We start from the raw sequence: 17,835 nt of genomic DNA on the forward strand, positions 1-17,835 counted from the left end.
TTGGGCTGCGCATTGTGTGTGTGTATGTGTGTGTGTGTGTGTATGTGTGTGTTCTTCTATTTCTACCCTTCTTGAGACATCAACAAGGAAAAGTACCTTCCATATGAGGACCGGTGAACAAGTTAGGACATAAATCATGGTCCCAATACGGAAAACCATCGCATCTAATAGAGAGCCAAAACTAGAGTCCGTGAACATTGCTCCAAAGTCAGGATTTTTTGTTGATTTAACGTGCATACAAAATTAAACATTGACAGGGGCAAAGGCAGCAATATATGATAAAACGAGATGGCAGCTAAAGAAGGACTTCCCTATTCATCCCCGAAAAAACCTGCCAGATTAACAGCTGATTTTACGACTTCCGGTGCTGACGTAAGATAACCCACGTCCCATATGTGACTGTAGGATGAACAAATACACTACGGTACTAAGACTATAGTGGCCATTAACAGTTAGCTTCTACAGCTGGGTTGCCCAGAGTGCGGCACAGGGGCCATCTGTGGTCCGTGACTCGTTTGTCATCGGCCTTAAGCACATTACAAAAAACAAAAAAATAGAGATCTCATTTGGTGAATTCTATCAAAATGAGGGTATTCCCAAAAAGGAGGGTTTTTTCAAAAATAACTATGTTGGCTTTAAAAGTGCTCCCCTCTAGCCAACATATGTAATAACAAGTGTGTGTAAGAAAATTAAATGCGCCTCCTTTGGCCAAAATGAATTAAAAAAAATTATAAATATGTATATAGAGACATACTATAATAACTTGAAATAAATAATGAAGATTAAAAATCAAATACAAACAAAACATTGAAAAAATATAAATGTAACTAAAAGCAGTCTTTTTTTTCACTTCTGTCGACTTCTTTCTTATAAAATTTCTCATATTCTTCCTGTTTCTGTAGTATTGCAATACTTTCTTTTAAAATTATTACTTTTTTATATAAAATTATTACTTTTTACTGCAAAATGATGACATTTGTCATATAAAGTTCTGACTTGTATCACAATATTGCCCTTTTTTTGTTGTTCTTGTAAAATAGTAACATTTTTTGAGTAACATTATGAATTTTGTCATAATTTTGCCAAGTCGAATTCCGATTATTATTATAATATTGCCAACATTTTAAAATTTTCTTATAATATTTAGACTTTTGACTCTTTTCATAAAATTGCCAACATTTTAAGCTTTTCTTGTAAAATTGAAACTGTTATTGAGTAAAATTCCAACTTTTATCATAATATTGCACACATGTTTAGTGTTTCTTATAAAATTGTCACTTGCGTTGAGTAAAATTAAAACTTTTATTATAATACTGCCAAAATTCCAAATGTGTTTCTTGTGAAATTGTGACCTTTTTCTTGTGAAATTCCAACTCATTTTTCACAACAAGCTTTTTTATATTTGCATAGTATGTATATATTATTAATGTAAATACACATCTTTATATATCTATAAAGGGTGGTCCTAAAGAGTTCTCAAGAAGGTAACAAATACAAGATTGCGTGTGTGTGTGTGTGTGTGTGTGTGTGTGTGTGTGTGTTCGCGCACAGGGTGCGTGTGATGCGTCAGTGCGTTAGATTTGTGGCAGAAGGTGCTTGTAGTTAATGCATGCTGCATGCTGCTCCTGCTTGCTACTCTCTGCTTACAGCTATCGCCACCAGCTAGCCCCTGGGTGGGTGAAAAGAGGAGCCGAGTGCGTAAGCCTCCTCCTGCTGGTACAAAGCCTCTCCACCACCAAGACTCCTGTGGTGCCTCCTCGTGGCCACGCACGGTAAACTGCGTCTTTGCGGACGCAGGCTAAACTGTAGGGGATCTCGGAGCAGCAGTGGGCCCCAGAGGCGAGACGTGCAGGCCCACCGGTGTGTGGACACGCCCTGGCGTCCGCCAACCACTGCCCCATCTATGGGTTAAATAGTGTTTGTGGGCCTGGCTCGCAGGGTGTAGTGATGCGTCTAGTGCAGCATGCTAGAGAGACGTTGCATGTAGGGATGCATGTGACGCATAGCTCCTGCCGCTGACTGACCCAGCTGGGTAAAGGAAGCCGAGTGCGTAAGCCTTCCGAGGTCAGTACATAGCCTCTCCTTCACTAAGACCCCTCACCTTGCCTCCTCGTGGCAGCATACAGTATTTGGAGTCTCGCGACTGCAGGCTAAAAGGTAGGGGATCGACCCGCTGCCTTGCGGGTAAGTCCAGGAAGACAAGGGCTAGGGGAGCACACCCAGAGAGAAAAGCACCGTGATGGAGGCACACGTAGGCGGGCCACGACAGACTGAGGGTTCCGGCGGCCTCCTGCAGCTATGAAGAGGTGCTGGTTGTCCTGGGTTTCCCCCTTGCCACTAGGCTCCATCTCTTTGTGGCGAAGATAGTGCGGCTGGGAACTGTGCACCCCCAGAGGCACTTAAAACATATCACCGCACAGGTCTCTGCTTCTGACCTTGGTGGATCCAGAACAGCAATTGGATTCTGAAGCACAAAGTCTGACGGCGTCAGGATGTCTGATAACGGGGGCAGGTTAGAATGAACTGGGAGCTTCTAGTCAGATCCCTGCACGTCAGCGATACAGGGCTATAATGGTCGCTATCAGCTGGGAATTGAGTGGCAGCTGATTTCGGCAGACCCCTGTATGACTGAGCAGCCCTATTTAGGAGCCACACTGCTCACCCCAAAGTTGGGGGAAGGCCTAGAAAAGGTGGCCTAAACATTGCCCACTCTTCATACCCCGGGTAGGATACCGCACCTACCGGGACATTCCACTACCGCGGTCGAAAAACAAAAAATAAACAAGTTCCCCTGAAATTGGCTACATGGAACATTAGAACCCTCCTGGACAACAACCCTGACAGGCCGCAAAGAAGAACTGCGCTTGTTGCTGCTGAGCTCAGACGTTATGGTATTGACATCGCCGCCTTGAGTGAGACCAGACTTCTGGATGAGGGATCCCTAAAGGAAGAAGGCCAAGGTTATACATTTTTCTGGAAGGGTTACCCTACAGAAGGTCCGCATCACCATGGTGTTGGTTTGGCAATAAAAAACAGCCTGCTACCCAGTTTCACTGAAACACCTACCGGCATAAGTGAAAGACTCATGTCTGTCCGTATTCCCCTTGCAAAACACCGCTACGCAACTCTTCTCAGTGCCTATGCGCCAACTTTACCATCCGAGAATGAGGCAAAGGACCGTTTCTACCAGGAACTAGATGAGGCCCTACAGCGCATCCCTAGCAGTGACAAAATCCTCCTGCTTGGTGATTTTAATGCCAGGGTGGGGAAAAACCACCTCATATGGAAAGGAGTGATTGGGAAGCACGGTATCGGGAAGGTCAACAGCAATGGCATGAGGCTACTCAGTCTCTGTGCTGAGCATGACCTGACAATCACCAACACAATCTTCCAACAGAAAAATAAACACAAGGCTTCCTGGATGCACCCACGATCCAAGCAATGGCATCTGCTGGATTACGTCATCGTGAGACGCAAGGACACCAAGGACGTGCACATCACCCGTGCAATGCGAGGTGCTGACTGCTGGACTGACCACCGCATGATTATCTCCAAGTTGCGAGCGTCAGTACGTCCCCCTGTTCGTCTCCGAAAAATTGGAAAGAAGCGGTTGGACTGTGCCCGGCTTGAAGCAGACGAGGCCCGGAACAGCCTTCGATCCTCCATTGCAGGGAAGCTCCAGGAAATCGACCCCTTCCTGAGCCCTGAAGGCAGTGTTGATGACAACTGGACCTGCCTTAGCTCAAAGCTCTATGAGGCTGCAGCCGAGTCTATTGGCTACCGCCGTAGGAGGCATCAGGACTGGTTCGACGAAAATTCAGAATCCATCAGAACCAAACTGGACACCATGCACAAGGCCCATAACGCAGCCCTGAACAACCCTACATCCGTCAGGCTAAAGCAGCACTGGAGAACATCAAGGAAGGAGGTACAGTCTGTTCTACGAAAACTGAAAAATGACTGGTGGACTGACAAGGCTCAAGAAATTGAACATTTTGCAGTGAAGAACGACATGCACAACTTCTATAATGCTGTGAAAACCATCCATGGCCCCAGGAACTCCTCTCTCTCACCGGTGAAGTCGGCTGATGGCTCAACCCTCATAAAGGACCAGAAACAAGTTGTGGATAGATGGGCGGAACACTTCCAGACACTTTTAAACCAACCTGCCACCCCTGATCTGGCAGTGCTGGATGAGCTGCCCAGCTACCAAACTATTGAAGAACTGGATCTTCCACCAACCTTCTCTGAAGTCCTGGCTGCAATTAGGTCACTTAAGAACAACAAGACCCCTGGCCCGGATGGCATCCCTGCAGAGATCCTTAAACAGGGAGGCTATCTCTGTACCAGAGCAATTTTCCATTATATTGCTGATATATGGAAGCGCGGAGCAGTCCCCCAGCAATGGCGGGATGCAAATGTTGTAACCATATATAAAGGGAAGGGTGAGAAGTCTGTCTGTGGCAATAGTAGAGGAATATCCCTCCTGTCTGCTGCCGGCAAGGTTCTAGCCAAAGTGATGCTGTCAAGACTCATACAGAGCATAACGGAACACCTGTTGCCTGAGTCTCAATGTGGCTTCAGGAAAAATCGCAGCACTGTGGATATGATCTTCACAACACGCCAGCTACAAGAGAAGTGTCGGGAACAACATCAAGATCTATACATGGCGTTTGTGGACCTATCAAAGGCTTTTGATACGGTCAACAGAGACTTGCTCTGGGCGGTCCTTCTCAGGGTTGGTTGCCCGCGGAAGTTTGTAAACATCCTGCAAAGTTTCCACGAGGGGATGATGGCTCAGGTGACAACAGGAGGACATGAGTCTAGGCCTTTCAAGGTATCCACAGGTGTCAGACAGGGCTGTGTGCTTGCACCTGTACTATTCAACATCTTCCTCATGAGTGCCACCTGGCTACTGCACAAAGAAGTTGAGGGGAGCAGTGGTGTGCTGGTGGATTACAGGTTGGATGGAAGCTTATTTAACATCAGAAGGCTGCAGGCGACTACCAAGGTCAAAACTGTGAACATCGTGGAATTACAGTATGCTGATGATTGTGCCTTCGTGGCACATACATCAGAGGCTTTGCAGGCGACGTTAACAGCTGCTGTGAAGGCCTATAGTAGACTGGGTCTCACTGTGAACACTGTAAAGACGGAAGTACTGTGCCAGTGGAACTCCCCTCCGCCAACTCGACCACCATCACCTGTCTTTAACATCGATGACAAGCCCCTAGCAATAGTCCCAGACTTCAAATATCTTGGGAGCATCCTCTCCGAAAACTGCAGCATGGACAATGATGTTCAAAATCGAATCAGGTCTGCCTCAGCCTCCTTTGGTAGACTGCGTAAGAGGGTGTATGTGAACAAAGACCTCAGCATACGTACCAAGGTGGCAGTCTACCAAGCCATCTGTGTCTCCACACTATTATATGGCTGTGAAGCTTGGACCCTGTATCGCCGCCACATCCAACAGCTGGAGAACTTTCACATCAAGTGTCTCCAGCGGATCCTTGGGCTGACATGGCGTGATCGTGTACCACACACGGAAGTCCTGAGTAAAACTGGTACCAAGAGCATGGAGGCCACTTTTCTCCAGTACCAACTGCGATGGGCCGGCCACACCATCAGAATGTCAGTTGATAGACTTCCGCGACAACTGCTGTATGGTCAACTTCATCATGGCCAGAGATCTGCAGGTGGCCAAAAGCGGAGATATAAGGACCAACTGAAAATAACTCTCAAGAGGTGTGGAATACAGCACACACAGTTGGAAAGCTCTGCCTCAGATCGCCCTCTCTGGAGGCAACTCTGCCATGCAGGCCTTCAACATTTTGAAGAGGAGAGAAGCGCAGCGAGGGAAGGGAAACGCCAGAGGAGGAAGATGGGCCCTGCAGCCAAGACCACAACAAACACTGACTTCATATGCCCCCATTGCAATAGACCATGTGGCTCTCGTATTGGACTTTTTAGTCACCTCAAAACTCACCAATAGAAGAAGTGGAAGTCATCATCGGATACGATGGACTACCATAAGCAAGCAAGTAAGTGTGTGTGTGTGTGTGTGTGTGTGTGTGTGTGTGTGTGTGTGTGTGTGTGTGTGTGTGTGTGTGTTCGTGTGTGTGTCTGTGTGTGTGTGTGTGTGTGTGTGTGTGTGTGTGTGTGTGTGTGTGTGTGTGTGTGTGTGTGTGTGTGTGTGTGTGTGTGTGTGTGTGTGTGTGTGTGTTTGTTGGGGATGGATTGATCATTGTTACACTGGTACAAATATGTGCATGTGCAGACCCGACTATATTGCGATCGCTCCTCCACAGCTGCAGTTTACATACTTCCATGATACAAAAACTACAAAAGAATCCACAAAGTCAAATTAAATTCAATTCAATCGTTTGACAGCACTAGTAAAAACCTGTTCCTTATGAAAGGTATCCGTATATTACTTATGCTGTGATTTTGTACAAAATATACAATTTAATTCGAATCAACTTCACCTTCTTGAGGGTACAGGGGGCGCCATATAATTGTGAAGTAAACACCGGACAGGTGTTAGACACACAAACACAGCACGCGTGTGAATAAACCTGAACGTATGAGAGGAGACAGCAGGAAAAGTTATGGCAGTCGCTTCCAATTTCCGGGGGCACTTACAGTACCTGTATCACATACAAACACACACACTAACACACACGCACAAACACAACACGGTGCTGTGGACTCAACATTAATCACTCAGGTGACAGGTAATTTGCAGAGGTGCTCCCTCCTCTTCCTCTTCCATCTCCTCACCCCTCCTTTTCTGTCTTTCCATCGATGCCTCTTTTTTGCCCCCTCCCCACCACCACCACCACCCCTCCTTCCATCCATCTATCAACCTCTCATCTGTCTGTCCATTCATCTCTCAGAATGGGTCGCCAAAACACTTAAAAATGTGTTATTAAAGACTCAAATGTGTGTGTGTGTGTGTGTGTGTGTGTGTGTGTGTGTGTGTCTGTGTGTGTGTGTGTGTGTGTGTGTGTGTGTGTGTGTGTGTGTGTGTGTGTGTGTGTGTGTGTGTGTGTGTGTGTGTGTGTGTGTGTGTGTGTGTGTGTGTGTGTGTGTGTGTGAAAGAGCTACGGTCCATGTGCATCATTGTCAGCTGTTTTATCTTAACGTGAGGCACTTTGCAGGAATACAGGTCGTGCATTAAAAACTACAGTAGCACATCTCCAGTATATTGTACATTGCAAAGCTGGGGTGTTCAAAGAGCATTCCACATTGCTTGAAATAAAACAATAAGGGAAATCATACCTTTATCAGAATCAGAATCAGAAGAGTTTTTACTGCCATTGTTTGAGAACGGGTTCACAAACAAATAATTTTAGTTTGTGAACCCGTTCTCAAACAATGGCAATACAAAAAAAAAAAATATATATATATATATATATATATATATATATATATGTATATATATATATATATATATATATATATATATATATATATATATATATATATATATATATATATATATATATATATATATATATATATATATGTATATATATATATATATATATATATATATATATATATATATATATATATATATATATATATATATATATGTATATATATATATATATATGTATGTATGTATGTATATATATATATATATATATATATATATATATATATATATATATATATATATATATACATATATATATATATATATATATATATATATATATATAAAAAATCATTTTAGTTTGTGAACCCGTTCTCAAACAATGGCAATAAAAACTCTTCTGATTCTGATTTTGATAAAGGTATGATTTCCCTTGTTGTTTTATTTCAAGCAATGTGGAATGTTCTTTGGACACCCCAGCTTTGCATGTTTGCATTTCAACATTGGTAGGTGTCATAGTAGTGTAAAACGAAGTGAAGCATTGATAATAGTAGCTAATATTGACTTTGCTACCAAGGGAAGGTGCGTATGGTGATGTTGGTAACTTAGTCTGTATATTCTTCTTGTGAGTGTGCTTGCTCTGTATTAGTTATAAGTCACATGTGGTGTTTTTTGGTGGCGACAGCGCCGGTGCGGGTCGGACAGGCTGCTTCATCGCCGTAGACATCATGCTGGACATGGCGGAGAACGAAGGCGTGGTGGACATTTTTAACTGCATCCGCGAGCTGAGGTCCCAGCGGGTGAACATGGTGCAGACAGAGGTGAGCGTGTGTGTGTGTGTGTGTGTGTGTGTGTGTGTGTGTGTGTGTGTGTGTGTGTGTGTGTGTGTGTGTGTGTGTGTGTGTGTGTGTGTGTGTGTGTGTGTGTGTGTGTGTGTGTGTGTGCGTGCGCTTAAGTTTGTGACTGTCATTAGCATAAATGAAGTAACCAAAATATTCTAAATAGTAGAGCTGCATGATATTTTAGTTTTTTTAAACCGGTACCGATAACTTTCTGCTTTTCAAGACCGATAACGATAACTTATTTATATCTGTTAATTTTTAAGTTTCAGTTCAGTTCAGTTCAGTTTCAGTTTATTTCCAACATGCATACAATACAATGTAACATATTTCCAGTTGTTTCATTACAGCACATCCGAAAAGGAGTAGGAAGAAGCTGAGCTTATTTAATCCTACCCCTTATCATACCATAGTAATTTTATCCTATTTCCTTGCTCTCTGTAACATAACAAATAAATAATAACAAATAATATACCATAGTAAGTAAACAAATATTAAATACGTAAAGTATCTTTGTCTCAATTAACAAAAATAAAAACAACACAAAACAAACCAAAAAAAAAAGAAGAAAGGGTTCAAGATATTGATCATAATTATTGTCCTGTGTACTAGTTTGGATCCAACTATGCACATCTGGGGGTAAGAAAGAGTCAAAGGCACCTGTAGATTTTTCCTAACCAAATATTGTATATATATATATATATATATGTATATATATATATATATATATATATAAGGTTATATTTGTATAAAATATACAGTATGTCCCAGGAAAATGCGTAATAATAATTTTAATCACAAATCTATGAAAAAAACTAAACAAAAAACAAGTCCCTGATGGCACTTGAACTCATGCCCTTGCATTTCAAGAGAGAGTCTATAACGCTTTGGCATCAACTCCAACACACTCCAACATCTTAATATTTGGCTTCCTATTGAGGAACCCTGTCATATTGTCATATGCATTGGACATAAATACATACATACATATATATATATATATATATATATATATATATATATATATATATATATATATATATATATATATATATATATATATATATATATATATATATATATATATATATATATATATATATATATATATATATATATATATATATATATATATATACATGTATGTATGTATGTATGTATGTATGTATGCATATAAATATATATATATATACACTACCGTTCAAAAGTTTGGGGTCACCCAAACAATTTTGTAGAATAACCTTCATTTCTAAGAACAAGAATAGACTGTCGAGTTTCAGATGAAACTTCTCTTTTTCTGGCCATTTTGAGCGTTTAATTGACCCCACAAATGTGATGCTCCAGAAACTCAATCTGCTCAAAGGAAGGTCAGTTTTGTAGCTTCTGTAATGAGCTAAACTGTTTTCAGATGTGTGAACATGATTGCACAAGGGTTTTCTAATCATCAATTAGCCTTCTGAGCCAATGAGCAAACACATTGTACCATTAGAACACTGGAGTGATAGTTGCTGGAAATGGGCCTCTATACACCTATGTAGATATTGCACCAAAAACCAGACATTTGCAGCTACAATAGTCATTTACCGCATTAGCAATGTATAGAGTGTATATCTTTCAAGTTAAGACTAGTTTAAAGTTATCTTCATTGAAAAGTACATGCTTTTCCTTCAAAAATAAGGACATTTCAATGTGACCCCAAACTTTTGAACGGTAGTATATATATATATATATATATATATATATATATATATATATATATATATATATATATATATATATATATATATATATATATATATATATATATATATATATATATATATATGTATATATATATATGTATGTATGTATGTATGTACAATGCATATGACAATATGACAGGGTTATTCAATAGGAAGCCAATTATTAGTTCTTTTCATAGATTTGTGATTAGAATTATTATTACGCTTTTTCCTGGGACATACTGTACATTTTATACATATTTCCGGGATATATTTTGAAATGTTGACAGTCATGCAGTGTGGGTAAGCTTGCCTCATTTGAGCTATGTTTTATTTGATTTTAAATGCTTAAATGCTTTTAAATCCTTAAATGCTTTTAAATGTAAATTGAGAGCATTTAAAGGAGCCTCTGTTATCTGTAACTGTTCTACTTGATGTCCATCCTGTCATTTTAATGTGTAATGTGAATGTGTTTTTATGTGTGACTTTGCTGCCTCTTGGCCAGGACTCTCTTGAAAAAGAGGTTCTAAATCTCAATGGGATTTGTTCCTGCTTAAATAAAGGTTAAATAAATTAAAAAATTAATATATATATATATATATATATATATATATATATATATATATATATATATATATATATATATATATATATATATATATATATATATATATATATATATATATTTTATTGGTGCACTGAGCTATATTTTTATCTAATCAGATTTATTGGTGTGATGTCATAATTACTAATATCAATCTGATAGTTATCATACCCCCATACACATTACACGTAAAGGCTAAGAGATCAATCAATCAATCAATCAATCAATGTTTATTTATATAGGCTTAAATCACAAGTGTCTCAAAGGGCTGCACAAGCCACAACAACATCCTCGGTACAGAGCCCACAATAGATGAAATGCATGACTACATTGTTTAGTCCCCCCAGAACTTTGAAGGTATTTTTGTGATTACCGCAGCCTAAAATGCCCAAATTCACGTCAGCTTTTTCAGAAGGTTGCCTCAAAAGTTGCGATGTTTAAAGGCTTTTATTTTTTTCAACAACAATGAATCAACTTGTGGTTTTATGAATTTGTTAGCAATGTTTAAGGTGTTCCTTGTAACCTTAACAGAAAAAAAAAGCATTGGAATTCAACAAAATGTTGATGTTTTACTCATTTTATTCCACAAAGACCTAAAAGTAGACACAAGATGACTCAGATCTAATTGTCAAATTACTGTACTGTTTTATATATAAGAAATATACATCACCAAAGGCTTTGTTGTCGTCCACTGTCTGCTCTGTCGTCCTCAAACTGCAGACATCATCTGTGTATGTTTAACTTAAAAAGTGTTTTTCCATCTTAAACATTCATTTAGATCTGCACGTTAGGAGCCTTTGTGGACTAATGAGAGTGATCTCTAGCACTATTTTTTATGTAAATGAGAAACAATGAGATTATCATCACACTTCAACTTCTCTAACATATAAATGCAGCATCTTTGCTAGGTCAGCATTGCAAATGGAGGTTTAGACCAGAACATGGAGCGGGTTTACCGTTACCCGTGAGGACGACAATTGTAACGTTTGAGCAATAAAGACTTGTTATATCGTTACACATTGTCCTGCTTCGTCTCCACAAGAAACCAATCCAGTCCAATCCACTTAATTTATATAGCACATTTAAAAAAACAATATAAGTTTCACAAAGTGCTGCACAGAAGTTAAAACATACATACGAGAAGAGTCAGTAATATGAAACATTTAACTATAAAAATAATAAATACATAAAATACATGAGAGAAAATAAAATATACTAAAATCACACAACTCTCATGCTTGTTTAAAAGCCAAAGAGTAAAAATATGTTTTAAGACGTGATTTAAAACTCATTAAAGAGGGAGCCGTTCGAATAGCAAGAAGGATATTGTTCCAAAGTTTTGGAGCCACAGCAGAAAGTGCTCGATCACCTCTGGATTTTAAACAGGTTTTTGGGACGACAAGAAGAAACTGATCAGTTGACCTCAGAGACCTTGTGGGGTTGTAAATTTTTAAAAGGTCCAACATATATTGTGGCGCTAATCCATTAAGACATTTAAAAACAAACAACAGTATTTTAAAATGAATTCTAAAATGAACTGGGAGCCAGTGAAGGGATGCTAAAATGGGGTTAATGTGTTCATGTTTTTAGGGCCAGTTAAAAGGCGAGCGGCAGCATTTTGGACTAACTGCAATCGAGCGATTGAGACCTGCTTCATTCCAACGTAGAGGGAGTTGCAGTAATCCAAATGTGATGACATAAAAGCGCTCAAAGTCATTAAAAGATACAATTGATTTCATTTGTGCTAAAAGTCTTAGATGATAAAAACTAGATCTTACAACGGAGTTAACCTGCTGCTCCAATTGAAAATCATTGTCCAACTTAAAAACCAAGATTTGTGACTGTTGGTTTTAAATAAGGCATTAGGGGGTCCAGGTCACTGGGGGGAGCATTCTGTTAGACTTTGGAGTCAAATAAAATGATTTCCGTCTTGTTCTCATTTAAGTTTAGAAAGTTTACTGCCAACCATGCTTGAAACAATCATACATTTGGATTATACAGTTGACGCCTGAGCATCACTCAGAGACGAGTTTGTTTTGCCAAAATGGCGCTGTTTGGTCAGAATATTAAAGAAAGTTACGGACTTTGAACAAAGTTAAAAGTTCAAGTTAAAGTACCACTGTGGTGAAATTACTCTCTGCATTTGGCCCATCCCCTTGTTCCACCCCCTGGGAGGTGAGGGTAGCAGTGAGCGGGAATTATTCTTGGTGATTTAACCCCCAATTCCAACCCTTGATGCTGAGTTCCAAGCAGGGAGGTAATGGGTCCCATTTTTATAGTCTTTGGTATGACTCGGCCGGGGTTTTGAACTCACGACCTACCGATCTCAGGGCGGACATTCTAAACACAAGGCCGCTGAGCAGGTAAAGTTGCGGAGCTGTGCCTAAATTGCGGGAAATTGATTAAACTTGCGTGAATTTTTGCTATTGCGAAATCCCGGAGGGACTGACTGTTTATCACAATGATGCGTCAAGTGAATATTTAGGATGCATTTTCAAGTCCAAGCTATATGAAGTTGCGTATCTTCTGTTTAACGAGGCAAGGTGTAGCCTAAGGAGAAACTTAAAACTGTCAAAACGTCTGTGATAGATCGTCTTCAAACGCGGGCATATGATTTTCTACACAAGCTTTCTGTGTAAGCATAAACTGAGCTAATCCATGGCTTTGGCACTTTGTATCAATCAATAATTGGAACCCTTGATTTCACCTCCAGAACGTTCCATTGAGTGTCCAACAGATAACGAGTGACGAGTTTCAACGCTTTGGGAGTCATTTGTGCCATTGCTGGATGCGCCTCTAATCCTAGTCTAAACAGCACACATCAATTCTTCCCTTAAAAGGCGGGGGAAGTGCAGGAGTGTGTGTGTGTGTGTGTGTGTGTGTGTGTGTGTGTGTGTGTGTGTGTGTGTGTGTGTGTGTGTGTGTGTGTGTGTGTGTGTGTGTGTGTGTGTGTGTGTGTGTACAAGTGCAGAAATTAACCAGGGGGGAAATCATTTGTAAAACCCACCCCTCTGTGCACGGGGCCACAATCAATATTCGAGGCGACACATTTAGAACAACAGATGCGTGTGTGCGATGTGGTCCAGGATGGCGGAGACATTAACATGCTGCGTGTGCTTTGCTCGCCGCGGCACACTAGTTCTTGAGCACAAAGGGAGCTCTTGATCCCGAGCACAGAAACACTGCACTGGCCCTTTTTTTTGATTCAGTCTGCAAGGGGAGCAAATAATGACAAACAAGCGGCGTGCTAGGAAAGACAAACTTTTCACTGCTTCTGATGGTGTTGGTGTATAAAATAAATAAAAAAACTTGTGTCCATGTGACATATTACATGGACACAGAACTCATGCGGCTCAGTCATAACTGCCAAGTCAGGCATTTGAAAAAGCTGTTTGACTTACAACATAGGAAGTAACGGTATCTACTTGGATTGTTTATTTGCTTTTCTTCTGTTTTGCAGGAACAGTACGTGTTCGTCCACGACGCCATCTTGGAGGCGTGTCTGTGCGGCAACACGGCTATCCCCGTGTGTGACTTCCGAGCCATCTACTACAACATCAGCAGACTGGACCCTCAGACCAACTCCAGCCAGATCAAAGATGAGTTCCAGGTGAGGTCCTAAGGTTATTGATTTGGAAGAAGAAAAAGAGCATCGCTCTCGTTGGCATGACAACCTTACATCACATTTGCAATTGTTTTGGACCGGCTCAGACATCATTCATGTTTGTGTTCAACATGTATACATTCCTTTGCCTATTTTTGGTCAACCACTCCACTTTTGGGTTGAGAGTTTTTTCCTTCCCAGACCTGTAGGGGGAGTTCTTTGAGTATCTGTTGTACATGGTGTATAATATATATATATATATATATATATATATATATATATATATATATATATATATATATATATATATATATATATATATATATATATATATATATATATATATATATATATATATATATACATATATATATATATATGTATATATATATATATATATATATATATATATATATATATATATATATATATATATATATATATATATATATATATATAAAAACATTTTTTATTGTAGGTGCATGTGTGTGTGTAAGCCTGCCGCATGTCTCTGTTCCGTGGCCTTGTTGTTGTGCAGCCGATAGTCAGTCCAAAGTCAACAACAACAGGTGTGTGTCCATGACAGACAAAAAGGGAGTTTGTTGTGTCATCGCCGCATTGTCCTTCGAAGCCAGGAAAACCAACCAAGTTAGAATGTTTTGTATGTGAGTGAAAAAATGCTGAAATATGTGAAAAGAATGCTTTTCACTGTAAGTTGGCTATGACTGGTCCTCAAATTCATTCTGCGGGGCAGACTGTCCGATGTTATCCAAATCACAAAGTGTCCACAGTTTTTCCGCATTCTCCAATCATTTGTGGCAGCTTTGGGGTGTGTGTGTACATAACTGTACAATCCTAATATACATAAATATATATATATATATATATATATATATATATATATATATATATATATATATATATATATATATATATATATATATATATATATATATATATATATTAGGGCTGTGAATCTTTGGGTGTCCCACAATTCGATTCAATATCGATTCTTGGGTCACGATTCAATTCAAAATCGATTTTTTTTCAATTCAACACGATTCTCGATTCACAAACTATTTTTTCCCGATTCAAAAGGATTCTCTATTCATTCAATACATAGGATTTCAGCAGGATCTACCCCAGTCTGCTGAAATGGAAGCAGAGTAGTATATTTTTGTAAAAAGCTTTTATAATTGTAAAGGACAATGTTTTATCAACTAAATGCAATAATGTAAATTTGTTTTAACTATTAAATGAACCAAAAATATGACTTATGTTATCTTTTTGAAAATATTGGACAAAGTGTGTTGTCAAGTTTATGAGATGCGATGCAAGTGTAAGCCACTGTGACACTATTGTTATTTTTAATTTTTTTTATAAATGTCTAATGATAATGTCAGTGAGAGATGTTTAATCACTGCTATGTTGAAATTGTAACTAATATTGATACTGTTGTTGATAATATTCATTTTTGTTTCACTACTTTTGGATTGTTCTGTGCCGTGTTTGTGTCTCCTCTCAATTGCTCTGTTTATTGCAGTTCTGAGTGTTGCTGGGTCGGGTTTGGTTTTGGAGTTGGATTGCATTGTTATGGTATTGCTGTGTATTGTTTTGTTGGATTGATTAATTAAAACAAATTAAAAAAAAAAAAAAATATAAAAAAATTAATAAAAAATAAATCGATTTTTTTTAAATGAGAATTGATTCTGATTCGCACAACGTGAGAATCGTGATTCGAATTCGAATCGATTTTTTCCCACACCCCTAATATTTAGGTATATTAGGATTGTACGGTATACCTGTATTGGTCTAGTAACGCGATACTAATGAATCATATTCGGTACTGTACCGCCTCTAAAAAGTACCGGTACACCACCCCCGGCCCCCCGCCGTCGTCACGTCGTGTCATTGTTGGTTTTACGAGTAGATGAGCATGTTCGGCAACGCACAGTCACGGAGTACTTACAAGCAGTGTGTAGACAGAAAAGTGTGTAGACAGAAAATGAAGAATGGACGCATTATGGCTTAAAAAGTAAAGACACTTCACCCTTGCTCCTGATGGGCGTGGTTAGCGCAGTGCATGGCAGCTCCCGCCATCAGTGTGTGAATGTGTAAATGTGTGTGTGTGAATGGGTGAATGTGGAAAATAGTGTCAACGCGCTTTGAGTTCCTTAAAAAGGTAGAAAAGCGCTATACAAGTACGACCCATTTACCATTTACCATAAAAGTGAAGTTATAACACTGAAACTCCCTCAGGAAGAGGTGCTTTAAGACATGGCTAGCTAGCTAGCAGCTAAAGTCCACCCGCAGTGGGCAGTGTTGTAGCTACCTCTAAATCACTAATCCTCGTCTCCATGGCGACATATAAAGTAAGTTTCTCACAAGTATCATCCATGCAGGACGAGGAATAGCTAAACATGCTTCACTACTCACCGTAGCTCACCGGCGTCACCGCGAATGACGCCGTTCCTGAATGTAAACAAATGCCATAGGTGGATCTACACCTAGCATCCACTGTAATGATACCAAGTACAGGAGCGTATCTAGTCAATACTACTATGATTACATCGGTATTTTTGAGCATCACAAAATCTATTTTCGTTTTTTTTTTTTTTCATATTATGTTTATAAACTCAGGAAATACGTTCCTGGACGCATGAGGACTTTGAATATGACCAATATATGACCCTGTATCGACTTGGTATCGGATTGGTACCCAAATTTGTGGTATCATCCAAAACTAATGTAAAATATCAAACAACAGAAGAATACATGATTATTCAATTTTAACAGAAGTGTAGATAGAACATGTTAAAAGAGAAAGTAAGCAGACACTAACAGTAAACGAACAAGTAGATTAATAATCAGTTTTCCACCACTTGTCCTTAATAATTTTGACAAAATAATAGAATGATAAATGACACAATATGTTACTGCATACGTCAGCAGCTAAATTAGGAGCCTTTGTTTGTCTACTTACTACTAAAAGACATGTTGTCTTCTATGTTCACTATTTTATTTAAGGACAAACTTGCCATAATAAACATATGTTTAATGTACCGTAATAGTTTTTGTTAAAATATAGCCAATAATTAAATTTTTTGTGTTCCCCTTTATTTAGAAAAGTACTGAAAAGTATCAAAATACATTTTGGTAAAACATTGGTATCGGGACAACACTAATGCATGTACAGGACTGTGTCCGAAAATTATAATATTGTGATAAAGTCCTTTATTTTCTATAATGCAACTAAAAACATGAAAATGTCATACATTCTGGTTTCATTACACATCAACTGAAATATTGCAAGCCTTTTGTCTGGAGGAGTCTGGAGTCTGGAGGAAGGCTGGAGAGGAGCAAAATCCAAGTTGCTTGAAATCCAGTGTGAAGTTCCCATAGTCAGCAATGGTTTGGAGTGCCGTGTCAGCTGCTGGTGTTGGTCCACTGTGTTTCATCAAGTCCAGAGTCATTGCAGCTGTGTACCAAGAGATTTTAGAGCACTACATGCTTCCATCTGTTGAAAAGCTCTATGGAGATGATGATTTCATTTTTCAGCATGATCTGGCACCTGCCCACAGTGCCAAAACCAACAGTAACTGTTGTACTGACCATGGCATTACTGTCCTCGATTGGCCTGCCAACTCCCCTGACCTGAACCCCATAGATAATTTGTGGGGTATTGT

The 17,835-nt window shown here is 39.3% G+C and overlaps 1 protein-coding gene across 11 annotated transcripts in view; it reads left to right on the top strand.

Moving 5' to 3' along the window:
* The window catches only part of ptprt (protein tyrosine phosphatase receptor type T), a 541,100-nt gene that overhangs the window by 501,212 nt on the left and 22,053 nt on the right, over positions 1-17,835 (top strand). For all 11 annotated transcript variants that reach the window (XM_062050776.1, XM_062050836.1, XM_062050792.1 and 8 more), the window contains 2 exons: positions 8,067-8,202; positions 14,006-14,155. In XM_062050776.1, coding sequence (XP_061906760.1) covers positions 8,067-8,202; positions 14,006-14,155 — 286 coding nt within the window. The remainder of the gene's footprint in view (positions 1-8,066; positions 8,203-14,005; positions 14,156-17,835) is intronic.

Source organism: Entelurus aequoreus, linkage group LG01 (assembly GCF_033978785.1).
Source record: "Entelurus aequoreus isolate RoL-2023_Sb linkage group LG01, RoL_Eaeq_v1.1, whole genome shotgun sequence".
Lineage (NCBI taxonomy): Eukaryota > Metazoa > Chordata > Actinopteri > Syngnathiformes > Syngnathidae > Entelurus > Entelurus aequoreus.